General features: G+C 40.8%; 1 protein-coding gene across 9 annotated transcripts in view; it reads right to left on the bottom strand.

Annotated features, from left to right (window-relative positions):
* TCP11L1 (t-complex 11 like 1) overlaps positions 1-20,656 on the bottom strand; it is a 60,133-nt gene that overhangs the window by 16,759 nt on the left and 22,718 nt on the right. For all 9 annotated transcript variants that reach the window (XM_081278534.1, XM_081278533.1, XM_081278537.1 and 6 more), the window contains 2 exons: positions 14,488-14,624; positions 11,371-11,567 (listed from right to left, as the gene is read on the bottom strand). In XM_081278534.1, the coding sequence (XP_081134660.1) occupies positions 11,371-11,567; positions 14,488-14,624 (334 nt within the window). The remainder of the gene's footprint in view (positions 1-11,370; positions 11,568-14,487; positions 14,625-20,656) is intronic.

The following is a 20,656-nucleotide window of genomic DNA, read 5'->3' as shown; positions in this document are numbered from 1 at the left end:
CAGATCTGGGTGGAAATCCAGACTATGTCACTTCACAGCAGCACAACCTGACAAATTTCCTCAACTCTCGGGCCTATGCAAAATGGGGAGTCCTACTTTACAGGACTGTTTGAATGATGAAAAAACATGCACATCAAGTGGGTGGCAGAGCCAGCACTTAATACAGAAGAATCATAGCACTAGAAAGTGTGGGGAGCCATTCTGACACGTGATTGGGTGACTCCCGTTAAGGGCCTGAGGCACTCTGGCTGTGTCGGAGTTATCCCGACCCTTTCCTGATGAGAGAGCCCATCCGTGTGGGGGTGTGCGTAACCACTGACCCTGGAGACCCAATCACTGACCCTGACCTTGGAGTACAGCCCCCCCTCAACCTTCATTGGATGGAATTCTCCCCTGAATCTCTTGTTTCCCCCAAATAAAAGGCTGATCCCCGGCGTGTTCGCTCTCTCTCTCTCCTGCTAGCCCAGAGTAATCCTCGCTGCCCTGCTGAGCGGCTGGAGGCAGGGAAACAGGGAGACCGAGCCGTCTCGGACCTAGCATTAAAATAAGGTACTGTCTGTGTGTTTTATTTTGATCTCTTCTAACTAACTGAATGCCAGAACCTCATTAATGAAACCACTGCGCAGGCCGCGTGGTAGAATTGGCGCCCAAGAGGGGGGCATTCTGAATTAGTTAGATTGAGTGGGAGCGCGCGCTAAAAAGATTAAGGAAATAGAAATAAAGAAATAAAGAGAAAATAGAGGAAATAAGGAAGATAAAGAAATAAGAGAAAGGAAGAAGTGACATTTGGGTCACAAAAGTAATAAAGAGAATAAAGAAAATAAGAAATAAGAGAAAGAAAAAAGTGACATTTGAGTCACAAAAGTACCAGGAACTATTGAAGGAAAGAGACGTTAATTTACTTAAAATGGGAAATTCTACTTCTTCGGATAAGGAAATGTATCTAACTATTTTAGACAGTATAATTAATCAGAAAGGAAAACAGATAAAGAAAACTCAGTTATTGCAATTCTTAAAGATTGTAGGTGAATATTGTCCTTGGTTTTGTGACCAAGAGTCTCCAAATTTACTTACTTGGGAGAAATTAGGAAGAAAGTTACAGAGAGTTTGTCTTTCTACTGAAATACCTGGAGGCATAGAGAATATACAGAAAACTTGGACGGCCCTAGAAATTTGTCTCTTTGAATACATGGACCAGAGTCCGTGGCCACCAGAAGAGCTTCTGAGAGGTATTCAAAGAGCCATTAGGTCTATTCAAATGGAAAATCAGCCTGAGGCTAAGTTAATTTCCTTTCCTTTGAGCCGTTTTAAAACAAAAGCGCTAGGAGCTAAAACAAAGGTTAGAAATGTGCAAGCTAGCCCGCAGACAGATTATACAGAACAGCATGATAAAGAAGAAGCATCTCTAATCTTGGAGAGCCCTCCAGAAGTGGTAACCAATCTTCCTGGAGAGGAAAATACAAAGGAAACTCCTAGCGGGGCTCAGGTTTCTTCTCAGCCACGTGAGTTAGAAACCCAAATTCCAAATGGCGATAGTACAGAGTCTGATAGCAGCTCGCAGTCTGAGGAAGAAGAATTAGACATAGAAACTCAGGACTTAGAGAGAAATTTTAATAGATTGCATTTAGCACCACCTGCCCAAGCCCTAAAAATTCAGCCGATACCTGCTAGAAGAACCAAATTTAACAGGTGTGCTGAATTAAAGATGACTTTTCTTACCCCAGTTCAGCAAGGTATTAAGAAGGCTCAAGAAATGGGGGAGGATACTACTGGTTTTCACCTCTTTCCAGTTTTTGAGCAAACTGATGAGCAAAATCAGAGAGTTAGAATTCATGCTGTAATTCCATTTAAAACTATCAAGGAATTAAAAAATGCATGTGAAACGTACGGCCCAAATTCGCCTTTTGTTCAGAGTCTGATAGAAAATATCTGCTCACAACCCCTTCCTCCTAGTGACTGGGTTTTTTTAGCCAGATCCTGTTTGAGCGGGGGAAATTACTTACTTTGGAAAACTTACTGGACTGATTTTTGTAATGAACAGGCAGAAAGAAACAGAAGACAGGGCATAGAAACGCCAGTAACGATGTTTTTAGGGACTGAAGATTTTGCTGATTTAGAAAGACAGTTAAATTATGATTTTGTAGTGTACAATCAAATAACTGATTGTGCAAAACGTGCCTGGAGGCAAATTGTCCCCAAGGACCAGTCCAATTTAGTTCTTACCAAAATCAGACAAGGTGCCAGTGAGACTTATTCAGATTTCGTAGCCCGACTATATCAGGCTGCGAACAGGTCCATCGGAGACCCAGGAGCTAGCGAATTTATTGTTAGACAATTGGCTTTTGAGAACGCAAACAAAATTTGCCAAGATGTTCTCCGCCCCCATCGTAAGAAAGGAACAATTTCTGAGTATATTCGCTTGTGTTCTGACTTAGATTCCACTCAGTTGCAAACGGTAGCCTTAGCAACAGTATTAAAGGAAACTTTGGGGCCACAAAATTCAGTTCAGAAGTTCCGCAGCAAGTGTTACGTTTGCGGAAAACCCGGTCATTTCGCCTACGAATGTCGCCAACACAAATTTAGGTTTAGGGCTCCATCTACTGGCGATAATAGATATTGCAGGACTCGGCGCCACGTGGTTGATTCGGGTGGCGCGGATGAGCCCGCCTTCTCGCCACAAGTATTTCCTCCTAGCGAGGGGACAAAAAACTTCCGTTCGGCCCCTCCCCGGGCCCAGAAACAATATGGGGAGACGTCGCACAGTGTGACGTCACTAGCGGCGCCGACCAGGACAGTCCGCGATTTTTACCGGAGCAGAGACATGGATCACAGACAGTTTTCTTAGGACCTTCAGAGACAGTTGAATTAGATCCTGAAACGGGACCAACACAAATCCCTACTGGGATTTTCGGGCCGCTTCCTGAAAATACTGTAGGTTTAATTTTGGGACGTAATAATTTAAAGGGAGCTATTGAAGTAATACCTGGTGTGATAGATTCAGAATTTAAAGGGCAATTATATGTTACTGTAAGATCCAATTATGCCCTAAGACTCACCCCAAAGGATATTTTTGCTCAATTAATATTATTGCCTTGTGTCTCAGAAAGGCACCTGCCGGCAGATTCAGTTTCTAAACCGCCGGACAGAGTATATTGGTCCCAGTTAGTGCGACAAGAACGCCCTTTATTAAAACTTAGAATTAATAATAAAAATTTCCTAGGAATAATTGACACAGGGGCTGATAGCTCCGTATTGTCCAGCCGATTTTGGCCCAGGACATGGCCTCTACATACAGCCTCAGCTAATCTAGAAGGAATAGAAAAAATTTCACAGCCTGCTCAAAGTGCCAACTATCTCCGTTGGGAAGATTCTGATGGGAACAGTGGAATATTTAAGCCTTATGTGTTAGAGTCTTTACCAGCTAATCTATGGGGAAGAGATATACTAGCCAAAATGGGACTGCTACTAGTCACCCCAAATTCTATAAGGTCAGTTGAAGAAATTAATCAAAGGTATTTTCCTGGAGATGATAGGGAAAACTTTCAGGAAGAATATCTGTTTACAAGCCAGTCTCCACGACAAGGATTAGTAAATACTTCAGGTCAAAATTTTTATTAGGGGCACTGAGTACTTCCCCGATCCTTAAAACAGCTGAAAAAATTACGTGGCTCACAGAAGAGCCTATTTGGATTTCTCAGTGGCCCATCTCAGGGGAAAAGCTTAAAATAATTCATAGATTAGTTGAGGAACAACTTCAAGCTGGTCATATTGAACCAACACTTAGCCCTTGGAATACACCTATTTTTGTTATTAAGAAAAAGTCAGGAAATTGGAGGTTATTACAGGATTTAAGGGCAATAAACCAGGCAATTCGGCCTATGGGATCATTACAGCCAGGACTTCCCTCCCCCACAGCCATTCCTTTAGATTACAGCTTGATGGTAATAGATTTAAAAGACTGTTTTTTCTCTATAAGGTTACATCCTGAAGATTGTGAAAAATTTGCTTTCACTGTCCCAGCAGTTAATTTTAAGGAACCTGTTAAAAGATACTGCTGGAAAGTCCTTCCTCAGGGAATGCGTAATAGCCCTACCCTGTGTCAAAAATATGTTGATCAGGCAATAGATCCCATTAGAAATAGCTTCCCTGATGCATACATTATTCATTTTATGGATGATATATTATTGGCCCATGCTAATTCAGAAGTACTTTCAGAAATTTTTACTCAGTTAGAGACCTCACTTACAACATTGGGTTTAAGTATAGCTCCTCAAAAAATTCAAAAGGTATCTCCTTTTCAATATCTAGGTCAGATAATTCAAGGGAGTACAATCCGTCCTCAAAATCTTCAGATAAGAGTTAAAGAGTTACGTACCCTTAATGATTTTCAAAAACTATTAGGAGATATTAACTGGCTAAGACCATCCTTAAAGTTAACTACTTCTGAGTTAAGTCCTTTATTTCAGATATTACAAGGAAATCCTTCTCCAACCTCTCCACGTCAACTAACTTTGGAGGCCAAAGCAGCCTTAAGGAAAGTGGAAATTGCAATTAAAAATGCACAGCTTACTAGAATAGATCCTAAAGAAATAATATATTTATTAATATTTCCAACTAAACATACCCCAACAGGAGCCATATGGCAAAAATTAGGAGTTATTGAATGGATTTACTTATCTCATTCCCCTCAAAAGACATTAACTCCTTTTCATGATTCTACAGCTCAATTAGTGATTAAGGGTAGAACTAGGATTTTACAATTAATTAGATCTGAGCCTGATATCATAATTATTCCATTTTCTGTTCAACAGACTAATTGGCTTTTTCAAACTTCTAGTTCATGGCAGATAGCTTTTGCAGATTTCCCTGGCCAGATAGATAGCCATTATCCTCGTGATAAGATTGTACAATTTACATCATTAACATCACTTATTTTTCCAAAGATTGTACTTTCCCATCCAATAGAGGGAGCTTTATCGGTGTTCACAGATGGTTCCAGCTCTGGTAAGGCAGGTTTCTTCAGCCGTGTTCACACAGAGGTAATACAAACTTCTTATACTTCAGCTCAAAGGGCAGAACTTCAAGCCCTGATTTTGGCCTTAGATTATTTTTCAAATGAGCCTATTAATATCTATTCTGACAGCTTATATGCAGTCAGAGTTACCAAAAATATTGAAACCTCAGTTATTGGGTTTACTTCATCACAGGAGTTATTTAAATTATTTCATAATTTACAAAAGACAGTGCTAATGAGAAAGTACCCATATTTTATTGAACATATCCGAGCACATTCTAGCCTCCCTGGACCTTTGGTTGCAGGTAATGATAATATTGATAAATTAGTAACTTTTTGTCAACAGATGTCTTCATATGACTGTGCCCTAGCTTCCCATTCCTTACATCATCAAAATGCTTCTAGCTTACGTAAAAAATTTAGTATTACCAGAGAACAGGCTCGTCAGATTGTAAGCCAATGCCCTAAGTGTGTTATTTACACTCCATCTCTGCCATCAGGGGTAAATCCCCGTGGTTTAAAACCAAATCAAATATGGCAAATAGATGTAACTCATATTCCTCAATTTGGTAAACAATGTTATGTGCATGTCATAGTGGACACTTATTCTAGATTTATTTTTGCCACAGCACGTACTAAGGAAAATACTCAACATGTAATTTCTCATTGCTTAGCAGCTTTTTCTGTTTTAGGGTGTCCTATGCAGATTAAAACAGATAATGCTCCAGCTTATGTAAGCTCTGCTTTTCAACAATTTTGCCAAGAGTTTCAAATTAATCATAAAACAGGAATTCCTTATAACCCCCAAGGTCAAGCCATTGTAGAACGAGCTCATTTATCTATTAAACTTCAATTACAAAAATTAAAAAGGGGGAATAAGATAATGACTCCCCAAAATAGCCTTAATCATGCCTTATTTGTTTTAAATTTTTTAAACTGTGACACAGAAGGTCACACTGCTGCTGAGAGGCAAATGTCTCCCTCGGTGACAGGCCCTTTAGGCAGAGTTCTGTGGAAAGATTTACAGACTGGTCAGTGGAAGGGCCCAGATCCGGTAATATCATGGGGCCGAGGGCATGCTTGTATTTTTCCAGAAGGTGCTTTCCGTCCCATCTGGGTGCCTGAACGTGCCATCAGACATGGAGGAAATAGAACCCAGACTCAAGCGACTGAGGATAGACACGGAGGAGCCACAACCCAGAAGGAGGAGATATCGGAAAAAGATGAAGAAAGACCAGATTGAACCAGCCGAGAAGCTGATTTCATGGAAAGATGTGAAGAAATTGACAACCCAGGCTTCCCAAATACTTCGACGCCTAGGAAAGAACAGGACCCCAGTCTTGATGGTAGCGACAGTAATTGCCCTACTGGGCTGTCAGGTAAAAGGGAATCAAGTAGACACTTATTGGACATATTTCCCAGATCCACCCCTGGTACACCCAGCTGTGTGGACTGGAGAATCTATTCCAGTATTTACTAATGACTCATTCATGATGGGAGGATTTACAGATGCTCATATTACTCCCAATCATGTGACTAGATTTAATTATTCTGGCTACAGTGCCCAATTACCTTTATGTTGGTCACATGATAAACATGCTGGCTGTCTAAAAGTATCATTTGAAGAAAAGACAGCGATTGGTAAACCTAGACTGACAAATAATTCTATTTATGGAGACTTAAAACCTAATACTAGATCAGTAATTAAGATGGGACTTTCCCATAACAAGCCAGTCATTTCTGCAAAACCTCCACCGGTACCCCACTGTCCAAATAGTTCTATAATTGAAATTGGCACCTTTCCTAAATGGATGGATTGTGTAAATACCTTTCCTGTACAACATAAGGTGTCTAAAGCTAGTGGGTATATTTTAGATTGGTCTCCAAAAATTGATAAGAGACAATTACGAAGAAATTCTGCTATGACACCTGCAGGATTTGTTAGTAATATTTTGACTTATAGTGAAGGAGGCATTCAAAGAGATATTTGGCGTTTAATTGCTGCCTCAGAGTATTTACATTTTTCAGACAAACCTTTACCAAAATTTGTCGGCAAGAACTGTAAAGAGGGATCTTGCTATGGCCTAAGAGCCTGTGTCCAATCTCCTTATGTTTTAATTATTGGAAATGTAAAAGTTAGATGGATAGATGATAGATATTTTGTTACTTGTAATAAGTGCAACCTAACCAATTGTATTTCTAGGTATAATGGAGGAAAAGGAGTGCTGATACTTCATCAGCCCTCTTTTGTTTTATTACCTGCTAATATTTCAGAGCCATGGTATGCTGATGCTGGTTTACAAGTTTTACAGCAAATTCATGCCCAGCTAACAAGACCTAAACGTGCTATTGGAGTCATAATTGTTGGTGCCTTAGCACTGGTCTCATTTATTGCCTCAACCGTCTCTGCATCTCTGACATTGTCTCAGAATATTCAGCATGCAAAATTTCTTAATAATTTAGCTCAAAATACTTCCAAGGCTCTGCGTAATCAAGTAAATATTGATGAAAGGATTGAAACTAAATTAAACGCCTTAGAGGCGACTGTTATTAACATTGGTAATGAACTTTCAGCCTTAAAATTTAAGGAAAGGCTTAAATGCCATGCTAATTATAAGTATGTATGCGTTACAGCTGCCAAGTACAATGCTTCTCTCTGGGATTGGGAGAAGGTTAAAAACCATTTATTAGGTATTTGGCAAAATAGTAATAATAGCTTGGATATTCTGGAACTTCATCACCATATCCAAGACATTCAAAATAATAGAGCTGATTTTTCAGATCCTTCTTCTTTGGCTAACCAAATATTGAAGGAGTTAAATGGATTCAACCCTAGAAATATTCTTAAACACTCCGCTTGGTACATTATTGGATTATTCTCTTTGCTGTTAATTCTCTTTTGTATTGTAACTATAGGATGGCGAGTCCTCCAATCAAGAATCCGGGGACTCCAGAGAGTGAACCGCCGCCTCATTGTTAAGAATAAAAAGGGGGAATATGTGGGGAGCCATTCTGACACGTGATTGGGTGACTCCCGTTAAGGGCCTGAGGCACTCTGGCTGTGTCGGAGTTATCCCGACCCTTTCCTGATGAGAGAGCCCATCCGTGTGGGGGTGTGCGTAACCACTGACCCTGGAGACCCAATCACTGACCCTGACCTTGGAGTACAGCCCCCCCTCAACCTTCATTGGATGGAATTCTCCCCTGAATCTCTTGTTTCCCCCAAATAAAAGGCTGATCCCCGGCGTGTTCGCTCTCTCTCTCTCCTGCTAGCCCAGAGTAATCCTCGCTGCCCTGCTGAGCGGCTGGAGGCAGGGAAACAGGGAGACCGAGCCGTCTCGGACCTAGCATTAAAATAAGGTACTGTCTGTGTGTTTTATTTTGATCTCTTCTAACTAACTGAATGCCAGAACCTCATTAATGAAACCACTGCGCAGGCCGCGTGGTAGAAGAAAGGACAGAGGAACAACCAACTCCTCCCAGTTTGTCTAGGACTGTCCCAGTTCTAAAAAGGAAACTCCCAAGTCTAGCAAGTCCCCCACAAACCTGGACAGCCTCCCTGCAGCCTAACAAAGGGGAGGAGTACCTTGAGGGCAGAGCCCTGGACAGCTCAGTATTTAGCTCAAAGGAGGCTCTGGAGAACTAGGAAGTGAATGAAGAATAAGAAACAGCCAACGGAGTAGGACTGACAGATCACAGCCTCCTGGAAAGCAGTCAATGAGTGAATTACCATGACCGCTTCTCCTGTGTGAAAGACAGCTCTCGTCCTACCATGCCAAAGACCTGTGTGGGGTACAAGAAAGAGCAGCAGAAAGGCTGAGCTACTCTAGTTTCAGACCCCAGTTCCTACAGGCTGGCTAATCAAATGCACTTTAAGGACTGATTTGGCTACAAAATAGTGAGGTTGTCAAATCAAGACATTAACTATTTGGGGTCAGAGCCCAAACTTCTTCTCAAAACGAAAAACTACCTCTGAAGATTGGACATGCCCAGTTCTTAAACAGATTGGTTCCACTGACTTGTCAGCCTCTTTTAGCCCACTGTGCTACACAGCAGTGAGTACATTTGGCTTTGTGGTCTCTCAACAATGTATATACTTGAGTTTAGAGTGAAAAAGATTTTTAGGGATTAAAAAAAAAAACACAAAATGGACTGGGGATATAGCTCAGTTGGTAGAGTGCTTGCCTCACATGCACAAGGCTCTGGGTTCAATCCCTAGCACCACAAAAAAAAAAAAAAAAAAAAAAAAATCCAAGGATTAATTTCAAGAGCAGACCTCTGTCCCCAGTAAAAACTGCCGCCATCTTTTAAGAGAAATGTCAGGTAAAGAACTTTCCAGAAAAGCACATGGCACTATTCAGAGAGGAACACAGCTCTACCAGTTCAACACCCTCTTTAGATCCTCCTCCAGCACAAAAGGCAACGCCTGTCAAGGAGAAACTTACAACTTCTTGAAAGGAAAATTAAGGAAGTTCTGAGAGACATTTAGAGAAGTAGCAGGATCTAAGATTAGAAACAAGGAGTTCAAGCATCCTCAAAGAGAGAGAGAGAGAGAGAGAGAGAGAGAGGGAGGGAGGGAGGGAGCACACATCAATTTAGCCATTTAAAGACAAAATGAGGGAATCCCATGCTAGTCATCCCCTTAAATGACTGCTGTCGTTAGAAGCACTGGACATTGCTCAGCACAGAAGGGAAAGAAGTTTCTTCAGATAAAGCTGTAATGCAACACCACTGGTGTGATTTTGATCAAGATGAGTAAAAACAGGATAAAAATTCAGCAGCACAAACCGACAGCATCGTACCTTGCTGGTGGGATTGTAAAATGATGCAGCTGCTTGAGGAAAGTTTGGTAGATCCTCAAAATGTTAAGATTAGACTCACCCAGTAATTCCAATCCTAAATATGTAACCAAGAGAATTGAAAGTGTATTCCACACAAAATGTTATATAAACGTTCACAAAAGCATAATTCAAAATAATAAAGTGGAACTGAAATATGCACCAACTGAGGAATAATAAAAAATGTGGTCTATCCACATAGCAGAAATATTACTCAGCCTTAAACAAGAAGGAAATGCTGACACATGCCGCAACACAGATGAACCTTGGCATTAAACAAAATAAGCTAGGCACAAAAGGACTAATAGTGTGTGGTTCCACTTTATATAAAGTATCAAGAATGGTCAAATTTATAGGTTCACAGTAGAATGTTGGGTGTTAGGAGCAGCGTGATTGGAGAACTACTGTTTGATGGTAGAAAGATTTTTTAAAAAATATTTTTAGTTGTAAATGGATCTTTTTATTTATTTATTTATATGTGGTGCTGAGGATTGAACCCAGGATCTCATACATGCCAGGCAAGTGCTCTACCACTGAGCCACAACCCCAACCTTAATGGTAAAAAGTTTTATAGTTTGGGAAAATGTTCTGGAGACAGATGATAATAATGGCTATACAACAATATGAACATATTGAATTCCACTGAACTGTTCACTTAGAAATGGTTAAAATGGTAACTATATGGAATGTACATTTTACTGCCATAAAAAAATACAGTGGAGGGGCTGGGGTTATGGCTCAGCCCTGGTTAGAGCATTCGCCTTGCATATTGAACCCGAGGCCCTGGGTTCAATCCTCAGCACCACATAAAAATAAATAAATAAAATAAAGATGTTATGTCCATCTACAACTAATAATAATAATAATGATACAAACAAAAACAAAAGGAAAACAAAAACAAAGGGCGCCAGGCATGGAGGTGCAGGCACGTAATCCCAGCAACTCAGGAGGCTAAGGCAGGAGGATTGCAAGTTTGAGGCTGGCCTTGGCAATTTAGTGAGGCTCTGAGCAACTCAACAAGACCCTGTCATAAAATAAAAAGTAAAAAGGGCTGGGAATGTAGCTCATTGGTAAAGGGCCCTTGGGTTCAATCTCCAATACCAAAATTTGAAATATAAAAGGAAAAATAAAAGGAATGAAATACTGATATATGCTACAACATGGGTAAATATTATGTATCATGAAAGAAGCCAGGCACAGAAGACCACTATTGTATATTTCCATTTATGTGAAATTTCTAGAATAGGCAAATCCCTAGAGACAGAAAGCAGGGATTAGAGGGAAGGGAAAGGGAACGGACTACAATGGGTATGGTGTTTCTATTGGGGGGAAAGAAATGATCTAAGTTAAATAGCAGTGATGATTGTGTAACTGCAAATATACTTAAAAACCACTGAGTTGTATGCTTTAAGAGAGAACTTGGGGTATATGAATTATATCAAAATAATGCTATTCTTTTTAAAAAGCTCAGCTGCACAAAAAGAAGTATGAGCAATTAGATTATCCAGGAGCACCTACTTCAGGGAAAGGTCTATGGAGGTGGTCCCATTTCAGAAGCTTCAAGTATGCATAATTCTGGACGGCGACAGGGCTCAGCATGGGAGTGTCCCCAGAGCCAGCAGCCCCTCCCCCAGCTGGCAGGGTATGTTTATACTTCTGAGCCATAAGTTCATCTGAGGCTTCTTCTAACCACTGGGTGACAAAGTCCAGGGAATCTGTGAAAAACAAAGCCACAAACATTACTATAACACAAGCAGGGATGCTTCTCATAATTACTTTAGGGAAGATGAGCCTGGCGGTGTGAGATTACAGTGTGGACTGAACTTTGGGATCAAACAGAACTTAGTCCAAATCACAGATTATCTGTTACTAGCAAAATGATCTCAGGTAAGTCATCATCTGTCTGAATATCAGAGTCCTGAATAAAGAAATTCACCCATCCACCTCCCAGGCTATTGTGATACCATGCCAAGACAGGCCTTGCCACCTGCCAGGTGTTTAGCAAACCATTCTCCTCTCATGTCCTACAGGAGATGTGGTTGAAAGCGCTAATGACTCGAGATCCATGAGATGGCAAATTTCTTGCCCAAAGACAGCTGGGCCAAGACACCAGCAGAAGTCAACTATTAACATATCCTCCACATCACAAAGGGCTTCTTCTTCATCTAGATCTTACTCTCAAATCAATCTGGTTTGCTTGGGACCTCATCATGTTTGATGTGTATGTAATTCTGTGCAGGGAACACTGTCAGGGGATCCTCATGGGGCTTTCATCAGCCATCATGCTCCCCTGGCTTTTCTGAGCTGAATAATTTAGCAAGCAGGTACCGTAAGGGATGCAGAATTTTTTTTTTTTGAAATTTATTTTTCTTCCCATAGGATTCTTTTCTCCCCAGTACATTTCCCCTACTAACTTAGGTGGGTAAGCCCAAATTCTTGAGAGAGAGAGAGAGAGAGAGAGAGAGAGAGAATTTTTTAAAAATATTTATTTTTTAGTTTTCAGCAGACACAACATCTTTGTTTGTATGTGGTGCTGAGGATCAAACCCAGGCCGCACGCATGCCAGACGAGCACGCTACCGCTTGAGCCACATCCTCAGCCCAGGGATGCAGAAATTTTGAACATGAGGATCTTGTCCACATTATGACCAAAAAAAAAAAAAAAAGCAGCTGTGAAGTCCTGGAGATATTGCAGTTCTGCCAATAGGGGTCTCCTATCAACCAAGTGGGCAGCCGAGGTCATATCCATAGCCCTGCTGCAGGAGGATGTGCCTCTCTTCTCTGCCAGTACACTGATTCCCCAGAGCTCTCTCTCAGTTCTGATTCCTGGGTCATCTGGCCTCACTCTGCTGTTAGCCTTCTACAGACAACATTCTCTGTGTCTCACCAGCTCTGGAAATCCTGCACTGTACATATGGACAAGTATAGACTTGGACTGATGGATTACAGCAGTGCTCCCATATCCACAGTGAGTCCTGCTGCACTTTGGCCTCTGGGAGCTGGTTCTAACACTAGGCACTTCAGTTTGTCAAACTGCAACCCTGGGTGCCTCCCAGTGTAAGAGCTTCTTCTGTGACTACTTTACTCTGCTCTTTCTTGACTCCTCCTGGCTCTCAGCATCCCTCAGACTTCTCTGTCTGGATTAAATGACTCAACTGGTAAAAGAACTGACTTGACTAATCTGGTCAGGCAGCACCATCTAGACAGATAGGGCCGTTTTTATTTGTCACCAGTAAAGCTGGAGACCCAACAGGATTCATAAGAAACTGGATCTGAAGACTGAAATTTACCCAGAATATCAGCTACTGATACAGAGACCAAAGAAAGCATACTAGAAATGAAACAGTTTTAGATTCTGTAGTCATCTGTTTTCCTGTATTCATCTGAGAGGCTCATAAAAATGAGATTTTTCCTGTGTATAAAACCAGAAAATTATACACATAAGGCAGAAACAAAGTCAAATTTCCTGCCTTACCTCACAGGGAGGGAAGAAAGTGAATGAACATTCACAAGAAGTTTGTCATGGTTTCAAAGTCAAGACCAAGAATATCATTTACCTCAAACTGGTATTTTCATAAAAAAAAAAAAAATTAATTTAGGACATCGTCATTCTTTTTCCTTTCCTATTCTTATATTCTACCACACTGCTCTAGCTTGTCAATTAAGTCTTCTTTTCAATGCTTAATTCTAGATGTAGCCCCAATATCTTGTGCTTTTACTTCTTCATTAGAATTTTTTAAAAATTTTTTTTTAGTGCTGGGGTTGTGGCTCAGCGATAGAGCGCTCATCTAGCATATGCCAGGCCCTGGGTTCGATCCTCAGCACCACATAAAAATAAACAAATAAAATAAATATATTGAAAAAAAATACTTTTTTAGTTGTAGGTGGACACAATACCTTTATTTTATTTTTATGTGGATCAAACCCAGTGCCCTCCACATGCAAGGCGAGCACTTAACCACTGAGCCACAATCCCAGTCCCAAATTAGAATATTTTCATAATTTTAGTTTTGTTTTGAAAACAATGTTATATAACAAAAGAAACAAGTATGAAGACATGAATGGTGTGAATATACTTTGTATACAACCAGAGATATGAAAAATTGTGCTCTATATGTGTGATATGAACTATGATGCATTCTGCTGTCATATATAAAAATTAGAATAAAAAATAAAATAAAAATTCTAACGGGGGACTGTTTTAATTGTGGCAAACCTGGACACATGGCCAGAGATTGCAAGTAGCAACCAGGACAAAAAAAACAAGCCAGGAATGTGTCTGCGTTGTCAGCGAGGATGGCACTGGGCTATTGAACATAAATTGCTGACTGACGTGCATGGTCTGTCCTTGCTTCTCCCTTTGGTAAAAGGGAGGTAGGTCCAGCCCTGGCCCCATCAAATAATGAGGGCCCTGTCAGTCAATCTGGAGCAGCCATTCACTCCAGCCCACTCTCTGGTCTCTACATTCCAGGCCATTACCAGCCATGACTGGAATCGCAGGCCTGGACCTCAGCACCCCCACAAACCCCCAACCCCGCAAAAAACAATATTGTTATACAACAAGTTACAGCAACTAAAAGGAAAATCAAAAACAAATCACCAACAATGAAAAAGCAACACAAAGCATTGAACATACTCGGCTGTTTCTCCAAAAGCTCTTGAAATTTCTTCCTCTCATACTCAACCGACTGCTGCATGAGATGTGGCCGAATACTTGTGACAGCAAAATTCGCCATGTCTACTTTCATTAGATCTAACACAGAAAAAATTGCCCTGAAAGAGAATAGATAAAAGAATTCAAAACCAGACACCTGTAAAGTATAAACACTTTAAAGAAACAGAAGTGAGCCGGGAGCACACCTGTAATTCCAGTGACTAAGGAGGCGGAGACAGGAGGATCCCAAGTTCAAGGCCAGCCTCAGCAACTTAGAAAGTCCCTAAAAAACTTTGTGAGACCCTGTCTCAAAATAAAAAACAAAAAGTTCTGTGGATGTGGCTCAATGGTTAATCCCCTCTGGGTTCAATGTTTGGTACCAGAAAAAGAAAGGACAGCAAGAAAAGTTTAGAAAATAATGAGAAAAGTAAATTAAGAAAAACAAATTTAAAAAACACAAATATAAATAATGTTTGAAAATACTGCAAAAAAAAAATTTTTTTTTTGAGAGAGAGAGAGAGAGAGAGAGAGAGAGAATATTTTTTAATTTTTTTTTTTTTAGTTTTTGGCAAATTTTTAAGCTGTTTTCTGTCCTTACCCTTCATACTGTGTCCCTAAACCTCCCCATACTGCCTTTCCAGCAGAGACATGTACCGTGGCTCTGGGTCAGCCCTCCTGGCAACCACAGAGGAAGGACAGAGCCCAAGATCCAAGAGGAGGAGTAGGTTCGCTACCCTGTTTTCACTTTCAAGTAGGTTATTTCATTTTCTTAGGGTAGAAAGAAAATTAACTCTCTCCTTGCTCCTTTCCCCTTACCCCAGTACTTCTTAGTTTTAGGGGATGTTTCATGCCCCATTTCTGGTGGCATCAATTGCTAGTTCGTACTTTGATTGTACCCAGTGGACAGCCCTGACCTGAGGCCAAGGATGCCTTTCATCCTGCCTGTCATGTACCACAGCCACTCTTGCCACATGCCAAGAGCTGCTAAGTGCCTACTTGCAGGAAGTAGTTTAAAACCAAGGTACAGGTTAAGTTGTGACCTACAGAGAAGTAGAGTAAGATCAAATGTTCTCAAAAGTCTCCTAATATCCTTTGGAATGAACTGTACATTACATTATAAACTTACCTACACATGAATTATGTATGAGATAGGATGCACAATTTGAGGAAAAATTAAAATCTTAACCAGACACAGTGGGGCACATCTGTAATTCCAACAACTCTAGAGGCTGAGTCAGGAGGATCACAAGTTCAAGGCCAGCCTCAGAAACTTAGTGAGACCCTGTTTCAAAATAAAAAATAAAAAGGTCGGGGGATGTGGCTCTATGGTAAAGCGCCTCTGGGTTCAACACCCCCCCACACACCCCGTACCAAAAAAAAAAAAAAACAATAAAACCTTTTCCCCTTCCCTCCATTATTATGTTTATCTCCCAAATCCACAAGGCAGGCTACTATTCTGAAGTTTTCTCTCTCAGACAGAGCATTCCTAGCAGTTCTGTGAATCCACCCACAGGAAACCAGAGGCCATCAGAAATTGCCCATCTGTGGCCTGTGGACTGGCAATAACCCCAAGTATGTTTTGTGCTCATACAATGTTTTGTTTTCATTTGTTTGCTTCAGTACTGGAGATAGAACCCAGAGGCACTTTACCCCTGAGCTATACAAATCTGCAGCCCTTTTGTAAATTTTATTTTGAAACAGAGTCTCACTAAATCACAGTTTCTCCTCAAGTGTCAGCCTCCCCAGACCCTTTTATTTTATGGTAGGAATTTGAGTTTACTCTGAGATATTTCCCCCAAAGACTCTTTTCAGAATTTTTGCATTTATCTTGGCCTGACTGCAAATTCTTACTAGTTTACTTCTAATGTCCAGCACTAAGCCTATCACATAAGAGGGACAAACAAACAAACAAAGAAGCAACAATCAATAACTGTATCTTAAGTCTTCAATGCTCTTTCTGAGGTTTGATGTAATCTTGCAATGCAGGGCATTTCTGTATATACTGAACAAATGAGAGAAGATCTGCTCTCTGTTCTCTTTCATAAAGCTGGAAATGAAACAACACCTTTTTTTCTTACAAAACGTTTGGAAAGCAATTTTGTAGTAAAATGCAAGGAGAGGGCTGGGCTGTGGCTCAGGGGTAGAGTGCTTGCCTGGCACATGCAAGGCCTTGATTCCGATCTCGGCACCAAATAAAAATAAATAAATAAAACAAAGGTATTGTGTCCAACTACAACTAAAAAATAAATGTTTAAAAAAAATGCAATGAGAATCTCTTAAAATAACTCAGACCCTGACAGAGTAATCCCATTTAAGAAATGATCTTAGCCGGGCATGGTGGCACACTCATGTAATCTCAGGGAGGCTGAGGCAGGCGGATCATGAGTTCAAGGCCAGCTTCGGCAACTTGGCAAAACTTTTGTCTCTAAATAATATTTAAAAAAAAAAAAAAGGCTGGGGATGTGGCTCAGTGGTAAAGTGCCCCTGGGTTTAATCCCTGGGACCTCCCCCCACCAAAAAAAGGAAAAAAGAAATGATCTTTAGGAAAAAACCTAAAATACAGAAAAAAAGTTCTGTGCATGAAGATTTTCATTGTAGAATTGAATTGTTAATAATTACATACAATCTCTATCTGTGAAAAGGGAGATTTAGTAATGCTTATGGAGAGTATTAAAAAATCATATAAGTTGGTTATAAAAGGATGATGAGAGAAATCCTCATGGTACTGGAACTGTTCAATATCTTGACTGTAGTGGGGGATACACAAACTTACACAGGTGATCAAATTGTATTAAAATTAATATACATATATGCATAAAGGAGTATAAGTAAAACAGAAAATCCAAATAAAATCAGTGGACTGTACCAACGTCAATATCCTGGTTGTCATATTACACTACAGCTCTGCAAAAGGGTACCCTTGGGGGAAACTGCATTAATTGTATCATGTCTTGAATGTCCGTGTGAATGTAGAATTATCTCAATAAAGCTTTCAATAAAAAAAAATTAAGTGGGCTAGGGATGTGGCTCAAGCGGTAGCGCGTTCACCTGGCATGCACGGGGCGCTGGGTTCAATCCTCAGCACCACATAAAAAGTAAAATAAAGATGTTGTGTCCACTGAAAACTAAAAAAAGTTAAATAATAAAAAATTCTCTCTCTCTCTCTCTCTCTCTCTCTCTCTCTAAAATAAATAAATAAATAAATAAGTGAAATGATTAGGGTATGATGTTAAATTATACCTGCAATACCCACCAGGGGTCTTCTTACATTCAATTGAACATTCTGACTCACATGGCCACCTTTGGCATCATCTATTCATAGTTTGCCTGTAGGGAGGCATCAAGCATATTCTTCAGCAAGAATTATAGTCACAACCACAAGCCGACCACTCATATGTGAGGAGAGCCACTTCAGCAGTGTGTATTCACTTAGCTCAAAAGTCTCATGTCCCAGAGAAGCCAATTTATTTTTTCTTTCTTTCTTTTTTGTTGGGGGTGGAAGGGGTGGCAGTTACTAGGGATTAAACCCAGAGTTCTTTATCCCTTACCAGTAAGCTACAACCCCACCCTTTTTTAGTTTTATTTTTTGAGGCAGGGTCTCACTAAGTTGCTGAGGCTGGCCTTGAATTTATGACCCTCCTGCCTCAGCCTCCCAAGACACTAGAATTACAGGCCTGTGCCACCACATCCAACTGAAGTTGTTATGGTTTATAACAACTCTACAGCATGGCTTTGAGGTTTCCCAGGAGGGACAGGCCAAGTTATAAAAGTTACCCCATTCAGGGAAATCCAAAAGATGGTTACCCATCCCCTTTTATAGTTCATTACCATATCTTTCAGTCCACATGCAAATTATAAATCAGAGATCAACTTCCCCTAAGCAATTATGTCTAGTATGATTTTGATACATAATATTTTTATCTATTTACAGAAAAACTGAGCTAAGCAGTTAACCAAAAGTCAGATTCTCGGGCAGCAGGCAGCCACATGTCACTCCTTTACCTATATTAGCATAGAAATTGTAGAAATTTTATCACAATCACATATATTTAAAATTAAATATTCAGAGGGTTGGAGGTTTAGCTTAATGGTATAGTACTTGCCTAACATACGTGAAGCCCTTGGTAATATCCCTGCCCCCCTAAAAGAGAAAAAAAAAAGTAATATTCAAAAAACTAGAAGAACTTAATATGGACTACATGTTAATGCATGTGTTAATAGAATTACTTTTTAAACTTTTATTTTTTAGTTGTGGATGGACACAATCCCTTTATTTTATTTTTATGTGGTGCTGAGGATCGAACCCAATGCCTCATGCATGCTAGGCGAGTGCTCCACCTCTGAGCCACAACCCTGTTGAGAGCCACAGCCAAAGGGGACCCAGCAAACTTCCAGCTGCCGGCTGATGATTGGTTCACAGCGGCCCCAGCAACATCTAGCTGATTGGCTCCTCTGCAGTGATGTTCATTGGGCTGTTTCCCCGCCCTTTCAGACCACGGAGCTGCTCATTGGGGGACTTCTTTGGCTCCGCCCACGCGACCCAGCCAATCGGCCTCAAGAGCAGGAGGATTGTGGGAGGTGGTGAGGCTTGTGTGGGTGAGAGGCTTGTGGGAAGCTGGTGGTGGCAGTTGGGCTCTGAGGGTTTTTTCCTGAGGAGCTGTTTTGTTTGGCGTTTGTAGTTCTAAAAATAAAGTTAGTTTCTTTTGACAAGTGGCTCCTGAATTGTGCCCAGCCAGACTGCGGCATTTGGTGGCTCGCACGGGGAGCGACTGAGGGTAAGTAAACTGCTCGCCCCTGAGGGCAGGGCGAGAGGATGGGTAGCCATTCTAAGATTCCTCTTTTGTTTTGCTTCATTTTTGTTTTAACTTGCCTGTCCCTGGAGATGAGTGAGACGGAAGAAAAACCGCTCACATCTGAGGAAAAACTATTTGTGTCTGAGGAATAGATAGGGAGAAAGGACGGATGGACATTTCAGGAGGATAGAAAGGTTGATATAATGATTTTGTATGGTTCCATTTTCATTTCATTCTGTCTCGGTTTTGTTTGGCGTCATCTTGTTGGGTTGTATTATAGCAGAAATACAGGATCAGCAATTAGTAAAAAACAAACCGAAAGACTGTTAAGTAAATTATTAGAGGAAGGAGGCTTCCCAGTAAAATCAAGAGCAGTCAGGGCATACGTTGATACAATACAAAAATGTAGCCCATGGCTTTTTAAGGAGGAGTTGTTAAATATATCACAGTGGGACCATCATGGTGAAGACTTAAAAAGAATAGAAAAGAACAGCCCAGGGACTCTGCCAGTTGGCACATTGCCATTGTGGATATTTGTATCTGGTTTGCTTAGTCCAAAGCCTTCAGTTCAGACAATGGTAGAGGAAGGAGAAGACATATTGATTCATGTAAAAGAGAAGGTCTCTCAAGTTAGTCAGACAGAGGAAAAGATTCAAGTAAAAGAGAAGGTCTTTCGAACTAGTCAGACAGACGAAGAAAGTGTAAAGCAGAAAAAGCCATCAGGGGAACAGTTATAACAGGAGACTGCTAATAACACCTTTCTATCAGAGAGCGTAAGTGCCCAACTAACAGCACCACCTCTACAGGAGACTGCTACTAACAGCATTCTATCACCAGAGGGCATAAGTATCCAATCAACAGCACCACCTCCATATGCCAGGAGGCTCCCAACCCCCGCAGTTGATAGTTGGGATCCTGAGACAGGATCTCAAGTATTAACATGCCCTGTATTTGAGGTAGGAGGGCAGAGAATTTACCAGGGTTTAAATTTCAAAACAGTGAAGGAGCTAAAAGAGGCTGTAACAACCTATGGTCCTCAAGCACCCTTCACTGTAAGCTTGGTCGAATCCATTAACAACTTGAACATGACGCCAGCAGATTGGGCTAATATGTGTAAAGCTGTGCTAAATGGAGGTCAATACCTGTTATGGAAGGTTGCCAATGAGGAATTTTGCAAGGAGACGGCTAAGCGAAATGCAGCAGCTGGTTATCCTCAGAGAAATCTAGATATGTTGTTAGGAAAGGGACCTTATGAGGATCAGCAGCAACAAATTGCATATGATCCTGGCGTATACTCACAAATTGCTGCAGAAGCGATTAGGGCATGGAAGACTTTACAAGGACATGGAGGTTTACAA

This window comes from Spermophilus citellus (genome assembly GCF_964194105.1).
Source record: "Spermophilus citellus genome assembly, chromosome: 2".
Classification (NCBI taxonomy): Eukaryota; Metazoa; Chordata; class Mammalia; order Rodentia; family Sciuridae; genus Spermophilus; species Spermophilus citellus.
The sequence above is the reverse complement of the archived record's forward strand: the minus strand, read 5'-3'. Positions and strand labels throughout refer to the sequence as shown.